At 37.7% G+C, this 16788-nt stretch overlaps 1 protein-coding gene across 2 annotated transcripts in view; it reads right to left on the reverse strand.

The window, feature by feature from the left end:
- Positions 1 to 175: 175 nt before the first annotated feature.
- Positions 176 to 16788, reverse strand: part of RMI1 (RecQ mediated genome instability 1) — a 17637-nt gene continuing 1024 nt past the window's right edge. Inside the window, exons 1-3 of one of the 2 annotated variants that reach the window (XM_036738046.1) lie at positions 16407 to 16680; positions 8041 to 8123; positions 176 to 2820 (exon numbers count right to left, since the gene is read on the reverse strand). In XM_036738046.1, the coding sequence (XP_036593941.1) occupies positions 911 to 2791 (1881 nt within the window). In that variant the 5' untranslated portion in view covers positions 2792 to 2820; positions 8041 to 8123; positions 16407 to 16680 and the 3' untranslated portion in view covers positions 176 to 910. Of the gene's footprint in view, positions 2821 to 8040; positions 8124 to 16406; positions 16681 to 16788 lie in introns of those variants that run through there. The other variant, XM_036738045.1, reaches the window with a different exon arrangement.

The following is a 16788-nucleotide window of genomic DNA, read 5'->3' on the forward strand; positions in this document are numbered from 1 at the left end:
CCCATTAAAAAACTAAAAAGAAATTGGGTTTATTTTTCATTTCTTATATGTAGTCAATGTTTCAAAATTTAAGGCATCATTTATAATTTTCAAAAATATTATGTTCTCTTTTAAAAACAAAGGTTGTCATAGGAAATTGAAAAGGCAATAAAAAAACTCTCAACAAATTCATATGTACTTTAAAAATTTTTTGTTTAAGTAGTCAGCACCACCTATGAACAAAGATGAAAAGCTTATTTGTATCCAAACATGCTCGCAACCCCTGAATTTGAATTTTAACTTTTTGTACCACTTGAAAATAGAACATCTTCCAAAATAAGGTTCTGTAATAATTTACTCTTTTTCATATGTAACATTGTAAAATTTACCTTTCATATCACAAAAACAAGAATCAGAAAGCTAAAAATCAAGAGTAGCTTGAATCTGAAAACCAACATTTGGTACCCTGGGATCACATCAATTTTCTGTAAGAAAAAACAAATAATTTGTTTAAAACATTAAATAATTTAAAATTAACCTATTTTACTTTTGATGTTCAATTTTTTATTCATACAACCCAACACTGGACATTAATACAATACTTCAGAAATTATTGACAAATTAGGAATGATCTTCAGAAGCAATAGATAACAAAAACCAGCTTCTTGTCTAAACTTTAACCTTCTTTCAGATAAGTGTCTTTTTTTCCCCTAAAATTAAAACAGGTTTGGTGGGTTTTTTAACTACACCAAAATTAGTTTTGGATCTTTACTCCTATTATTCCCAAAAACGAAATACAAGAAAAGATTTAATATGTTAACATTTGCCTTTTAGGTCAAATCCTAAAAATTTGTGAGTGCTTTAGATTATTTTCTATTATTATTTTGGTAGGTTATTTATTCAAGATTTATGGATTTATTCAAAATTGATGCTACTTATTCAAGCGTCTCTTTAAGCTTTGTAGGTCTTCCATATTTACATCTTGCAGAACTGACACTATGCCTTTAGACAATGAAGGATTAAATGTAATGGTCATCAGACAGCACAAGTCTATTAGAGCTCTCTGACATTTCTGTAAACCTTCCTGGAATTTTTTATGCTGAATAGTATCTTTTTTTAACTGTTTCGTTTCTGACACTGAAAACCCAATCATATTTGTTAGTATTTCATCTGCAAAAGCCACATCTAGATAAGCAGTACCATCAGAAATTTTTGCAGTTACACTCCAAAAGCCACCACAACGTGAGAGATTACCAGTTAAGGTTACAATAAATGCTTTGACTTTCACAGTTGTTACTTCATTGAGATTTCTAGCCAATAGGACAGAAATATAAGTAAAAGGTGGAGAATCCAAATTGACAGTGACAGAAATTCGATCCATGTTGTTCTCTACTGGTATTGAAGAACAGGGATATACATAACTGCCTTCATTACTGACTTCTGAAACTTGCTTTGGTACATTAACTAGTTCTGTTTTCAGTGTTTTATCATTTACTATATAGTTTTCTAAATTGCTAATGGGGGGGTTAATTTTCTCATATGTTCCCGAGTTCTGATGTTTAACTATAAAATCCTGGAGCAGGTATGCATTATTTTCAAATGACAAAATACTGCTGGGGTTTTGATCTCTAACAGATAGATAACTAAAAGATTTGTCTTTACTGGTTATTTGTTCAAACAAAATCTTTTCATTCTGAACATTTTTTTCATTTGTATTAACCAGAGAAAAATCTTCTGTAATATTAGGTTTCTGTGAACATCTCTCTATATTTTTGTCACTGACTCTGTTCAATGTCAATGAATTCCTTTCTTCTGTCTCCTGAAGTTCCTTCTGGACAGTTTCCTCTAAAAACAAGACATCCTCTAGTGAAAAATCATCTAAATCCCCTTCAGTGAAATTTACAGATGGGTTTCGTAGGTCTTCATTTCTTCTTGGTGAAATGATAGAAAGTCCTGAGCTAGCACTTGCACTGCTGACGGTGGCTGAAATACAACTTCTGCTAAAATACCCACTTTCTGAAGCAGTGTCATTATTGATGCCTATCGAGTCATCATTTTCATCAAGGCTCGCTAGGAGTTCTGCATCTGAAGGTTCCAATGCCAGTTCTAGTCCATCTTCAAGTGCAGGAATGCACTGGCTGGGATTTGGTCTAGTTGAAGTTAAAGAATCAGGCTCTCCAATTAGTCTTGCAAGTATTCTTTCTTGGGCATGTTCTTCAGCCAGAGAATCCACTTCGCCCCCTAGCACCTTCACATTTTCTGGCTTTAGCAAAAGAACACCAAGACGGAAAGAAATATTTCCATGAATGAGAATTTTTGTACCTGGAGGAATAGTCTGATGAAGAGCTGGAATGGGCTGATATTCCATGCCCTGTATTTGCCTAACTCCGTCAGTTATCTGCAACATCAGCATTCGTGTAGGATTAGCTTCCCAAGGCTTCAAGGATATTTGTGTTTCAGCTGTCACTTGATCATTTGACCTGTTCAGTCCTCTCAACTTTTGTAACTGGGAATACATAGGCTGACTAATATCAACCAATGAATTAATCTGCAAAGAATAAAAACCACTCAGCTCTCCTTTTGGAACTTCCAAAATCTTATCAGGTAAAATAGGATACTCCAAATCTCTTAGATCAGTTAGAAGCCATTGGTCAAATACTTGTTTATTGATTTGAGCCTGAGTCAAACTCACATCAATATTTTCTTCTTGAATCCAAGTAATACAAGCTTCTAGCCATGTCATGGGCACTTTAATATGCCATGCAGAGGAAAGCCAAGTTTCCACTCTCAATGCAATACTAGATATATTCATTTTTTATATTAATGTCCTGCATCAATGTCCTGAAAAGAAGCAAAAAAAAATTTCAATCATAATAGTGAATCTTATTCTTCATTCTCTAGGTTGCACATTACAATCAAACAGAATTCCAAACCAAATATTTTTAAAAGACATACTTTTTTCAGCATATTAAATTCTCTTGACTTTCCACATATTTATAATTCAAACAACAAAAAAGTAACCAAACTTCAATCACCTAAAATGCAAGTCTCCAATACCAGAAAACATGTGCTGAAATATACTTTCCTCTTCTCATTAGCGCAAAGGGGACTGCCAGTGTGGAATGCTGCAGACATTGTCAGATGCAGTCATTTTGTCAAAATGATTTTTATTTCTTATAAGGAAAGGTCTGATTTTGGGTTGGTTGGGGCAAGAAGCTGGATATGGCAGGTATGAGAAAATGAGTGTGACATAAAAAAGGTATCAATAAAACAAACAAGAAAAATACATATAAAATAAAATGCAGATTTCTTGAAACAAGACTAAAGCTAAAAACTGAATCACTATATTTGTAATATTTAACACCAAAACAATGGTGTAAGAACAAAATAAAGCAACTGCAAGAAGAAATCTACTGAGCTCGAGGAGTACCACTGATCTAAAAGGATTTTTCAAATTCACAAACATCCAACAGAATAAGGATATCAGTTCCCCACTGTTAACAGAGCAAATCACTAGCAACACATGGAGTCCTAATCTTCTGCTACAAAAACTTACCACCTTCCTCATGAGTAACAAGGCTTTAAGCTACGGTTTATATATTTTTAATATATCCGTTGGGAATTTATTTACCCAGGTTATTTCTCCTAAATTGCCGGGTGTGGTGGATGTTAGCAAATAGGGAGGATGGGGGGGGGGGGGGGAAGTGGTCTATAAGGAGCTACAGTATCAAAGTGACCAGTCAATACCCACAGGCAAAGGCCAGGGCTATCCTTGACATAAAGAGATTCATACTTTATGCTAGCTCTAAGGCAAGAACAATATTTACTTTTGCTGTTCTGAAACTGTTCAGCTTAAAATCAGTATGATTCTATAAAACAGTGGTATATTCTGATCGTGCCAGTGTCATACCAAAACATCTACTTTAATATTTAATTGTTTTCCAAAAAGCAGCTGAGGAAAACATTGAGAACCCCTTTTGATCAGCTATCAAAGTTTTGTTATTCTATGTCTGTAATACCTCTTGAATTTGTACCTTCTCTCTACTCTCACAGTTGCTGTTAGTTGTTTCCGCTGGGTCTGACTCTTTGTGACCCTTCATGACCCCATTTGGGATTTTCTTGGCAAAGATACTGGAATGGTTTGCCATTTCCTTCTCTAGCTCATTTTACAGATTAGAAACTGAGGCAACAGGGTTAAGCGACTTGCCCAGGGTCACATAGCTAGTAAGTGTCTGAGGCAATATTTGAACTCAGAAAGACATCTTCCTGACCTTCAGGTCCAGTACCCTATCCACTGTGCCACCCAGCACCCCCTACTCTCATAGACACCACCCTAATTATAATAGCCTCCTAATAAACAGCCTAAAAAATGTCTATGTAAATCAATCCAATCCAATTAAACATTTTTGGGGCTCACTATGAAAAAGGCACCAAGCTAGGAGCTAAGATACATCAACAGGCTTGATCCAGGACCTCCAAATACAGTTTTCATCATAGCTCCCAAGCCAAACAAGGTACTTCCCATTACCCATCTCAGCAACAAAAAATCCAGTACAATTCCTAGGAATGAGGACAAAAGAAGTATCTCTCACTAACTAAAGAGAAATGAAATAAAACTAAAAAATTTTCCTAGGCAAGTCACTCTGTCTGCCTTAGTTTCCTCCACTATAAAAAAGGGAAAATAATAGCACCCTCCTCCCAGGGTTGTTGTGAAAGTAAAAGGAGATATTTACGAAGTACTTTGCAAACCTTAAAATGCTACACACACGCTAACTATCATTACTGTTGTTGTTAAAATAACAGCAAAGTAATTTAAGGTTGTGGAGTGGAGGAAGGGAAGGGTGATTATCATAATACAAACATTTCAAGTAAAGGGGAGGAAGAATCCCAGGAATGGTGTATGCTTGGAAGTATGTTTTTACTAGTGGGTATGAAACCAATGCGTTTCATCTTTTTCTTGGGATTCCTTCAAAATAAGATACTGTACCAACACAGGTGAACTAGAATTCTCTATACGCATTGTGTGTGTGTGTGTGCGCGTGTGTGTACGTATGTGTGTGTGTATACACACATATACACACACACACACATACGTATATACGTATATGTGTGTGTATATACATACCCACATATATTTCCATTAGAAGTGATTAGTCGAATTGCTTAGGAGTAAATCTAAGTTTTCAGATTTGAAAACTGATTAAAAAAAAAAGAATGGCTTTCAGAAATCTCGAAAGTTTGGACATGATTAACTTTAAGCACAATTTCTTGAGGGAAAAAATTAAAATCTTTGTATTTATATCCTCATAGGTCTATTAGCACTGAATTCAGGAGACAGGAAGGACTCCTATTCAGTGTGAATGAAGTAAATTTGTAGAGTCAAACCAGCAGGCCTCCCTAAGAGAAATTTATATTCTCCTGAGCTGTCAACAAATAATTCCTTAAATAAATCAATGAAATAGATGACTAAGACAATCTGGTGTTTTCATCTTCTTAAGGTTTTTCTAGATAAAGTATCTCTCATAAAAGACCAACAAAACCAAAAACTTTTGGTACTTATACTTCCTTATCTGCAAAATGGGGGTACCATCTGACCTTCTTTAACTAATGAGGATTAAAAGATGCTTTTAAAGCTTTCACTCCGCTGAGTTGAATGCTATATGCTATTTTTGTTTATGATACATGTTTTGGAATTGTTCTGTCATACAAATGTTTAAGCTATGTTTCATTTGCCACCCAACTTCACTTATTTACTTAAAATTATAAAGAAAAATTAAGGAAGAAGCTAAATTGCATCTTAAGCCTTGACTGACAGCTTAAATTCAATCGCTCGGTATAGTGGTTCTTGAACCCCAGAATATCATTAGGTGTGCCTTGAAGCTATGGAACATACACCTGAAATGGGGCATGCATATGCACAAGTCTCTCACTCAATTCTACAAAATTTAACACTTGTAATCATATTCCCCACTCTCACACAGCCTTCCAGATTCTTAATGACAAAGAATACGATGCCATGAGCAAAAAATGTTTGAGAACTATTAACTTAAGATCTACTTTAACACTGCTTTTATTCCCAATATTTTACTACAGATGGTTTTATAATCTTAAAAATTAAGGCAAATCATAGATTCTATAAGCATACTACAGTGAGCTAAGACTTACCTTACCACAAAGTTATCAGTCACTGGAATGAAAGCAGTTTAAATCTTTCCATAAAGTTTTTAAAATTTTGTGTAATAAGCTATATTTAAGAGATACATGATCCTGTGAGTTAGTTTTTAAAAGTCGCTGATTGCTACACGCTCCTACAGCAACTCAACTGAGAAGACTCTCCTTCCTCATCTCTACCTCCTGGTTTCCTTTACATCCCAGCTAAAACCTCACCTTCTACAGGATGCCTTCCCAAGTCACCATTAATGCTAGTGCCTTCCCTCTGTTTATTATTTCCAATTTATCCTGTATATATCTTGTTTGTACCAAGTTGTCTGCATGTTGTCTCCCCATTAGACAATGAACCCCTTGAGAACAGAGATTATTTTCTTTGCATCACAGTGCTTAGCACGTGCCTAGCACATAGTGTTTAATAAATGAGTGATGACTCGACTTAATCAGGCAATGAACCAAATTAACCTGACCAGCTCCCAACTTAAAAAAACAAGAGAAAAATAAACATCAACTAAGTAGAGAGAAGGGGAAATGAGGCCAAGAGTTGTGAGTTCTGTAGCACCTTCATTCTCCTATTCCCAAGTGATCACGAATAAAAAAAGCAAAGAGCCATCAGACATCTAGTCTCTTTCCACTGAAGTTGTTCTCCTGGTAACTGAGGAGCCCCACAGCACAACTGCTAAGGCATTTAAGGCTGATTATTAAGTAGGCAGAAGCCTTTGAAGCCAAACTAGCCCACCTGAGAGAGCTGGTACAAAGGTTTTTTTTTTTTGGTTTTTTTTTTTACTAAATCAAGATAACCTGCCCAAAAGTACTTTTAGTTTGGGTCAGAACCACATAGAGCTAGAAAGTTTATTTGAAAACTAAAAATCAAGGTGAACTGAAAGAAAATTAGTTAGAAAGACACAAAGTTGTTCCTTGCCATTTCATTTCCTTAAAAAGTTTGTTTTAATTTAGAATCTAAAAGAATTCCCCATCTCAGTAGTCAAGGCTACTTAAAAGATGTATTAACTAAGAGGCATATTTTAATAGTAAAATGTTAGTACTAGAATATTGACTATAGATCCATTTGATCTCCTATCAAAGTATGAGCCTTGTAGGTTTGTGACTAGGATACCAGCAACACTATCAAATGTAACATTGTGCTCAATGTGCAGTTCAAACCTAAAATGAGAAAATATTGTTAAAGTGAGACCTTTAGAGAACATCTAGCTCTACTGCAACTTCTTTTCAAGAAGAAATGGAGGCCCACAGAGTTAAGGTCACAGAGCTAGTTAATTGGTAGAGTTCAAACATCAAAATATTTTTCTTATCCTTAGGTACACCAGTGATCAACTATGAATAAGCAATTCAATCCAACAAATACTTACTGAATGCCTACTGGATGTACTGGATGCAAAGGATACACAGAGAAAAAGCCCCTGCCCTCAATGAAATTACCTCATATAGTAAGTACTACAGCTCACTTTTTCAGTATCTGTCAACACTTTTACTCCTCTCTGGCCTAGTATCTTTTAGGCTTAGTATACAGTCTTCAAAACTGTTAAGTACACAATCTAATTTGCCAAAAGTATACTTTCAGCACCAATGGCACAGAGGCAAATTATTCAATCTCACACGTCACAACCATAATCAAGCTCTTTATATAATTTTTATTATCCTAGATCACCAAGGATACTTTAGTGGCTCTTAGCTAAGGGCTATTTTCTACCCAATCCTGTACTCTACTTGATAGATACTGCTGTGGAGAAATGGGGGGGGGGGGGGGGGAGAAAGATTGGTCAGATTAAGGTTTGAGACAAAAACAAGCATAATTTTGGGAATGAAGATCATCTAGTAGGAATGACAGTTATCTAAAGTATGATAGAGAAATGTAAAATAGGAGCATCTTACCTTTGGAAAACTTGACTTTCAAAGTAAATTCCTATTTATCATCTTACTTGTTTATTGAGCTGAAGCAGATCCTTAGAACAAACCTGTAAAGGTAGGCAGGGCTGGTATTATAATTCTTATTTGACAACATCAAGAAACTACCACACAGAGATTTCAACTTTCTTAAAGCCACAGAGCCAATGAGTGACAGAAGCAGCCTGTGGATTCAGTCCTGTGCAGCTAGGTCCCTCAAGTGGGCAGAGCACCGGGCCTGGAGTCAGGAAGACATGAATTCAAATCAGACCCGAGACACTTAACTATAGCTGTGTGACACTGGGCAAGTCATTTAATCTTGTTTGCCTTGACCCACTGGAGAAGGTAACGACAAACCACTCTTATCTTTGCCAAGGACCTCCCCTCCCCCTCCCAAAAAAGGGGGATTATGAGTTGGGCACAAACGAATAACAGCTTTCATTTGACCATACTGCCTGGAGTGGGGGTGGGGTGGGGGGAGGAGTATATGGTTGTTACTGATCAACATTCAACTTTTTAAGCAACTAGCACATAGGAGAAGCTGCTTCCAAACCCCTCGTTCAAATTCTCTTCCCCTTCACTCCTTTAAGGTCACAACCACCAATCTCTTCCCAACCCGAGCTCAACCAAGTTTTCGTCAGGAACATCCTGAAGCCCGAGGGTGGCAGAACACATTCCTAGTGGAATTTAAAATGTACTTTTTCATGGAAATAATGCTTACAAATTAGGGGCTTTTAAGCTTGTGTCACAGACCCCCCTGGCAGTCTAGTGAAGCCCATGGAGTCCTTCTTAGAATAGTATCTTTAAATGCATAAAATAAAATACGTAGAATTACAAAGGAAGCCAATCATACTGAAATTCAGTGAACAAAATATTTTAAGAAACAAGTTCATGGGACCCCAGGTTAAGAATCCCACCTACAAATGGTGATTTGGCTGCACAGAGATATTAGTACTATTATGATCAGCTATATTATGGTTTAAATATTAAGGATGTGCCTGGTAACTTCCCCTTTATTTCTACAGGAAAATAAGCTCCAAGTTCCAAACAAACTTAAAAACTTTAATAATGCAACCTCTAATCTCATTTGCTTGTTTACTTACTTCAAAGATGCGATTTACTGGCATAGACAAAATTCTGTAACTAAAGGGGGGCAGCTAGGTGGTGCAGTGAGTACAGTGGTGGCCCCAGAGTCAGGAGGACACTCGACACAATAGCTGTGTGATGTTGGACAAGTCACTGAACCCCAATTGCCCTGCCTTCCCCCCTCCACAAAAAATATAAAATAAAATTAAAAAAATATATAACATTATTAAAGGGATGATTTGTGAACCTTTATAATAAAATGATCACCAAAAGCTAGGATACCTTCATTAAAAATAAATCATGCTGGCCTAACCTCATGTCCTTTTTCTGAATAAGTTATTAGACTTAATAAAAGACTTCTGTAAATATGACATACCTAGACTTTCACAAAGCATTCAACAACGTCTTTTGTTCTATCTTTATGGACAAGATCTTGAGAGACAGAGGTTAGATAATCAACTAATAGGAATTATTATGTGCTAGGCAAAAAAAAAAAAACAAAACAGAACAATCCTCACTTTCAAGAATAGTCATTAATAGATCTAGCTCAACTTCAAGGGAAGTCTCTAGAGGAGTATTTAGAGTCTTTGGTAAGTGGCTATCATCTTATCAGCGATTAGATGAGAGATATAATGCCACACCTCATCAAATTTACAGGTTACAAAGGTTAGGAAAAGGTAACTAAGACTGGATTTCAGGTTCCCCCCGCAATTTGGAGTTCTTGTAAGATCTCCAAGAGGATGGGCATAATGAGCCCAGCTCCCCAGCTCCACTCCCAAAAAGGCACAAAATAAAGAATGAGGAACAATGAATGGAACTTGCAGAGAGACAGATTTAAGTTTGATATATAACCATATAACCACTTCTAACCATAGAGCTACACAAAATTGGAACTGGCTGCTTCAGGGGGTAACAGATTCCTCTTTACTGTTTTAGAAAAGATTCTTGTTCAGGCACAGACTGGACTATTAAGTCCAATATATAAAAATCCTTCCACTAAAAAAATTCACATTTCAAAATAATTACCTGCTTTACAAAAGAATTTATTCCAGGGATCCTTTAAATAGAAAACTCTTCTAGTGTATTTAAAATTATTTCATGTACACAACTTTTCAGATACATTATTGAATAAAGCAAGACATATCATTATTGTTTGTCATAACCGTACTACTGAGACAATTTTTTTATAAACAAGGTTTGCTATAACAATATTTGTTGTATACAGAAAGTCTCATATTAACACAGGCTTGAGAGAGAATTTTATCAAAATCTCATCCAAATAAGTCTATTATACTAAAGTAGTGTAGGAATATAGTGTATTGATAAAGATTATCAGTGATGTTTTGCCGGTTTCAAAGCAAAGATGTCCATATAAGTCAATGCTATTTTGTCCAGAAACTCTATCTGCATGCTAGGTAAGATATTCTTAATAAAATGGAACACATTTTTCAAAGTGTCATGTTGGCTTTGAAGTTTCACAAATTGGCAAAGAGTACTAGCTCATACAATCATGGTGCTCCATAAGGAGTAAGTTCTTGGTGCTTCCTATTAGCACCTTGACTAGGTAATGAGAGCCTGAGGGGCTTAAGTTTATACACACTTTTAGTCCCCTGTATTCCCTGTATTCAGGGATCACACTCTTACTATTCATTATGTGCCTGCATTAAGTAGCACTTATACCCAGCAACAGTGGAAGATCCATGGAAAGGAGCCTACAGCCCAGGGGCCAAGAGACCTTTCTATCACTGAATAGTCCCTACTAGCTTTCACACCAGCAGTCTAGAAAACCACTAACAAAATTAAGCCTGATCACATTTTTAAAAAATCATCATGAAGACAAAAAGAGTTTCATTTTATCTACTTAGATATTATAATGGTATTCAGAAGGACAGGATTTGATCTGTAGATCAAGAGGAAAATGTTATCTAATAATTTAAGTGAAATTGACATAATTTATTATGAATTACCATATTAGTACATAATTTATTGTCATAAAATAATTTTAAAATTATAGTGTAATAAACAAGATCCATTCTAAAAATGAGGGTTGGGGTAAGAAAATCAAGCAATATAATCTAATTTAGGACAAAGAAAAGTAAATAGGTAAATTCTTTCATTAATTGTTTCCTGACATCAACTAGTTTTCTATAAAATTCCCTAGATTCTTTCCTCCCACTCCCTCTTTTTACAGTAGCAGTTGGGTTGGAAAAACCTTAGGTAGTAGTCTGGTGGTTCAAATGAGAGATAGAGTTAGTCACCTACTCTTAACCAAAAAGAAAAGAATTAAGAGTAACACACATGAATAGTTTGGGTTTTTTTAAAACAGATAAACAGTTGTAAATACTAAAAAGGCAATCTAGCAATCCATATAAATAATCATCTTTGCTCTACACTGGATGCAAGGTTTCCAGCAAAAGTAATAAACAGAAAATGATCTGGACACAAAGGAAACCAGGAAAATTCTCTCAGCCATGAACTGTTTTTGTCATACTGAACTTAAAGGAGAGTTGGATATTTTTGAGTTTGCTTTACATAACCCAATTCTTGTTCGAATAAAAAAAGCATGTCATTTTAGCTGTACTACATAACCCTCTGCAGTGTTGTTACATAAAAATACTATTCAACATTAAACGCACAACTTCTCCATACATAATCTGTTTCCTTACAAAAAAAAAGTTAATATTCCATCTACTTCAGTAATGTTGAGAATAAGCGAAGGTACAGTAGGTGCCATCATACCTCATTTATTCAGCATCAGAAGCTAAGAAGCAGATCCACAGAAGATGCTTATTTTCCAAATTAACTGAAGCTTACAGCTTTACTCCAAGACAATTTTGTTTTAATAATTTGGACAGAAATGCTTCTGGAAAACTAAAAATCTCTGCCTTCCTAAACAATGAAAACAATTCAACCTTTTGATTAACTCAGGAGTTAGTCTTTCTTTAGGCCTTTGCTGATTCCCCCCCTACTAATGTTCTCCCTCCCCTCCATAAATATTACATTTATCTCGTGTGTGTGTGTGTGTGTGTGTGTGTGTGTGTGTGTGTGTGTGTGTGTGTGTGTGTGTGTTGCATCAACCTCTTTGAGAGCTGAGACTTTGATTTCTTCTTTGTATTCCCAGTAGCTAGCACAATGCCTGCCACATAACAGAAACTTAATAAATGCTTGTTGATTACAATGAACATCAATTAACATACTATGCTGTAATACCTGAACTAGATAAATAAGTCTATGATATAAAAAATAGCCCAGATAGGCATTTCTGGTTCTTTTGCATTGTCTCTTGTCAGTGGTCACTCTTCCTATGTGACTGCATCACAGTTGCCCAATATGACTGCATCAAGTAGCACTTCTAATCTGCTCTATATATGGTATGAGTTTTACAAGTTGTTAGCATTTCTGTAATATGAGTAAATACATCTCTCGTATAAGTACATAAACTTTAAAGCAATTATTTTGGCTTCTTACAGGTATTCCTTCAATTCAGATTCTCAGCTATGTCCTAAGAAGCTAAAGTTGCTCGACAGTGACAATGTAGTTGTCCATGGTCAACTAGGAGCTGCTTATCATAAAAGCCATGAGGCTAAACCCTTATGCATAAACTTTTTTTAGCCTAGTGCCATTAACACAATTGGTCAATGATTCCAAATTATCAAGTTATCAAAACAACTTAGTATTACCTAAGAAATATTTTTCCTATAAATTTTATTTCTTCTTCGTTTTTCTTCCAATCACAGTTCCCAGGGTTCCCATCTAAAGCAAACATTTTGATCTGTTTCTGTTCTATCACAGAAAAATCCCACAACCATGTACAGTTATTTGTCAGTCATCATTAATTCACTCAAGGTCCAAAGCAATGAAGTGATCGTAACAGACAGAGTTCACTGCATTATTAATGAAGTCCTTGAGTGAGCAATGATGCACAGCTTTGGGAATAAATGCTTGAACTTAAAAGATAAGCAATGAGGAAGAAAAGCAAAAGCCTCTTGATACAAAAAATAAACCAAAGAATGAAAATAGCCCTAGGAAAGAGGCAGGAATATAGGAGAAAAATTAGTTCCTATTTACACAGTTAGTTACTAGCCTTTCCCATATTCTTGTTACTTCCTTTTCCCTGCTTTATAGATCTAGGTAGTACAAGTAGGTAGAATCATCTTTTAAAAAATACAGTGGAAGTTTGTTACTCCATAAAACGAGGTCATGGCATTTCAGAATTGGAAAGTACCTTCCAGATCACCTAGTCTAAGCTTCTCAGTCCTTCTGTACCAGAGGAACTGAGGTGTCAGAGAACTGAAGTGATTTGCCCACAAGTCAGAGAGCTAATTATTAGCAAGAAAAGAAACAGAACCCTCCTGCTATACCTTTTTGGTTGTAGGGATAGGGAAATTAAGGGCAAAAAATATATACCTTGAAATTAATGTTCAAAGTCTAATTTCTTCCTTTTTAAAATCTACCAAATTATGTTTAGCATTTATTTCTATTAAAAGAACAGGGTCAAATCATTTCACTTCTCTGGGTCTCAGCTTTCTCATCTGTAAAACGAAGCAAATGGACTCATTCTGTAGCTAAATCATGTAGACAAATCAAGGTGCTTCTCTTTTGAGTCTTTAAAATGGAGTCAATAGTATGTTAGAGGCAGAATTCAAATTCAGATCTCTCCTATCTTTTTCTACTATAGCTATCTACCTCTCACCTATTTACAATATTCTGAAGAAAAACTCATCGTTAAAAAAAAATGCCATAGAATTTTTGAGCTGAAAGAGAACTTTGAGACCAATTAATACAACCACATTATCAAACAAATGAGAAAACTTAGGCCTAGAAAAGTTGAAACCAGTTGCTCCAGGTCACCAAGGGAGCTCCTGGCAGCAATATCCACCTTTACTTCCATTCCACCAGAAGAAACATGCCTAAAGGGCTAATGTCCTGAGTAATAATCTGCACCTTAAAAATCTGTACCAAACGTTCAGCAAGTAATCAGATTACCTCCTTAAATTCCATATTTAAATTTTACCTTGCTAAAAAGACCCTGTACTCAAGGACAGAGACAGAATCTTAAGCCCCAAAGCCTCCCCATAATATGTGGAATCAGTTTTAATCTATAGGAAATGCTAAATATTTAGTCATAACAATTTTCCGCCACTGCCTCATGGCATTTTGGTGCTTCAAAAAATTCTTCTTATGCCTTGGTTTCCTTTATTTCTCCTTTGTCACATTTTTTTACTAGCTAGGACAAAGATGGAGGTAAATGGAAGTAATAAGGACAGAGAACATAGTTGGTATTTGGCACGCATTTCCAAATAAATCACACATACACCAAAAAAAAAAACCTCAACTGCAGAATACAAATGAAACCTGCAAAAATCCTGCACCATTCTTGGGATAGCAACATCTATATTTATATAGTTGCTCGAGTCTTGCAAAGAATTTGATCCATTAAGATCCTGTTTCTCCCATTTTACAAATTAGGAAATTTGGGTTCAGAGGAGCTAAAAGACTTGCCTGTGGTGACAGAGCTGACCAGTGTCATAGCAGAGATTCCAACTAAGATCTTCTAAGTCCAAGTCCAGGATTTACTACCAGCGATGTTTTACTCTGGGTGAGACTGGAGCCATCAGCTTCATTATGTTTTAACCCACATTGATGTATACTGTGGAATCACCTATTGTAGGAACTGGAAGGGCCCCTGGGGCTCATAATGGCTTAAAGTTTACAAAATGCTCTCCTTGCAACAGTCCTGTGAGTTAAGGAATCCAAATATTCTCATTTTACAATGAGGAAATGAGGACTTCGAGAACTTAAGTGACTTGCCAAGTACCAATGGCTCATAATCACACTGCCAAGTCCAACATTCAAATCTTCCAATTCTGGGTCCAAGGCTCTCTTTACTAAACCAGCTACCTAAGGGACGGAATTGAGTCTATACACATATTTATGTCTGGAGGTCATGGAGACAGTCAGATGTCTAGAAGTGAAACTAGGCAGGGAGGAAAATTGGGAAAAAAAGCTACACTACGGATTCGAAATTTCAGACCAGTCACATTAAGTTTAAAACTCTGTTTACAAGACAAAAACAAAACCGAACCTCCATCATAAGATGTTTTTGCCCAAAATTCCAAGTAGTGCTTCCCACTTAAAGCTCTTGGAAATGCCTTGTCTGTTCAACTGGTTTAAGAAAAATAGGAGTTAAACTGTGAATTCCTGACAGCGGCCTTTTAAGTTGTGAGATTTAAACACCGTGTGCTTTTATATATCAGTGAAGAACTAATATTTAAAAGGCTGAAATGTCATCGAGGGTTCTCCAGCACACAGAAACATTCATAAATAAGATTTGGTTGACATTGTTTTTATAAAATCCTGAGCTATCCAATTACATTCGAAGGGACTGTTGTTGAGAAAAATATTTGCCACGCACACACAAGAATCGTGATATAATCTGGGCCCTGCAGCAAGATAACTGCAGCCCAAAAAATTTCTGTTAAAATTAATAATTATAAAGTCCGGGTAGGAACTTCAGTAAAACCATTCTCCCAAGGTGGACCGGCGCCTCAGGAGACGGAAGAAAGGTGTATATAATTGCACCTTAAATGCAAATGCTTTAAAACGGAATATAACGACTGAAGAAGCCCCACACTTAATACTTCAATTCCCAGCACGGAATGGTGAGGAACAGAGACCCCAAATTCAGAGGCAGGTTTCCGGGGTCTCTGGGGCTTTAGTTAAGGCACCGGGGCTCATCTCATCTTTCAGGGCAGGAGCTTCTCGACTAGGGGTCCGTGAATGTGGATGTGAAAAATGACGGGGATTTTCACTACCCTTTGCTTCCTTTGTGCTCGTACGTCTTTTATTTTACGTATTTATTTAAAACGCTGTCTAGGGGATGGGCCCAGCCAGGCCTCAAACGAGGTTCAGGAGCCGAGCTGCAAGGGGAAGGAGGCTTCCTCCGACTTCCAGCCTTGAGGAACAACCACCCCCCACGCCCCGCGCCGGGAGGGAGGCGCCCACATTTTCTGGGTCATTCCGAGCTCGGATCCGCAGCTTTTTCAAAGCCTCAGGCAGCGTCCTCTCCAACCTGGGCGAGGCGAGTGCAGAGCCGGGCACGCCCCGCGGCCTCTCCCCAAAACCGGCCCGGAGCTCGGCGCGCCGGGACCGCGGAACGCCGACGCCGTCCCCCCACCCCCCACACCCGCCGACCCGGGAGGCAGAGCGGCCCGGGCCCGAGGGGGCAGGGTGGGCGGGGGCTGTGGGCCCTCCGCGCGCACACTTACCCTCCGCCACTGCGCAGCTCGAGGCCCTAGCTGGGCAGGGGAGGGGGGAGAGCGGAGGCGAGCGGAGCTTCGGCCTCGACCCTGCCCTGCCGTCCCGCCCACCCGCCGCACTGCCCCAGACCCCGGGCGGGAGCTCGGTTTACGTCTCCCCTCCGCACCGAACCGCAGCACTAGCCGCCGCCCCGCGCGCCCTAACCCTTTTTTTCCTCTCTCTCCCCGTTTCGCGCCCTATTCGTCTCGCGGCCTGCCGCACTCGGGAGCGAGCAAACGAACGAGCACGTATCCACCCTGTTTCTCCTCCCCTCCCCCCCGGCTGTAACTCCCCCAAATTGCAAGCTCACGCGGCAGGGGCGCCCCTCCCCCCACACCCTGTTCCTTTGCC

The sequence above is a fragment of the Trichosurus vulpecula genome, chromosome 9 (genome assembly GCF_011100635.1).
Source record: "Trichosurus vulpecula isolate mTriVul1 chromosome 9, mTriVul1.pri, whole genome shotgun sequence".
Taxonomy (NCBI): Eukaryota; Metazoa; Chordata; class Mammalia; order Diprotodontia; family Phalangeridae; genus Trichosurus; species Trichosurus vulpecula.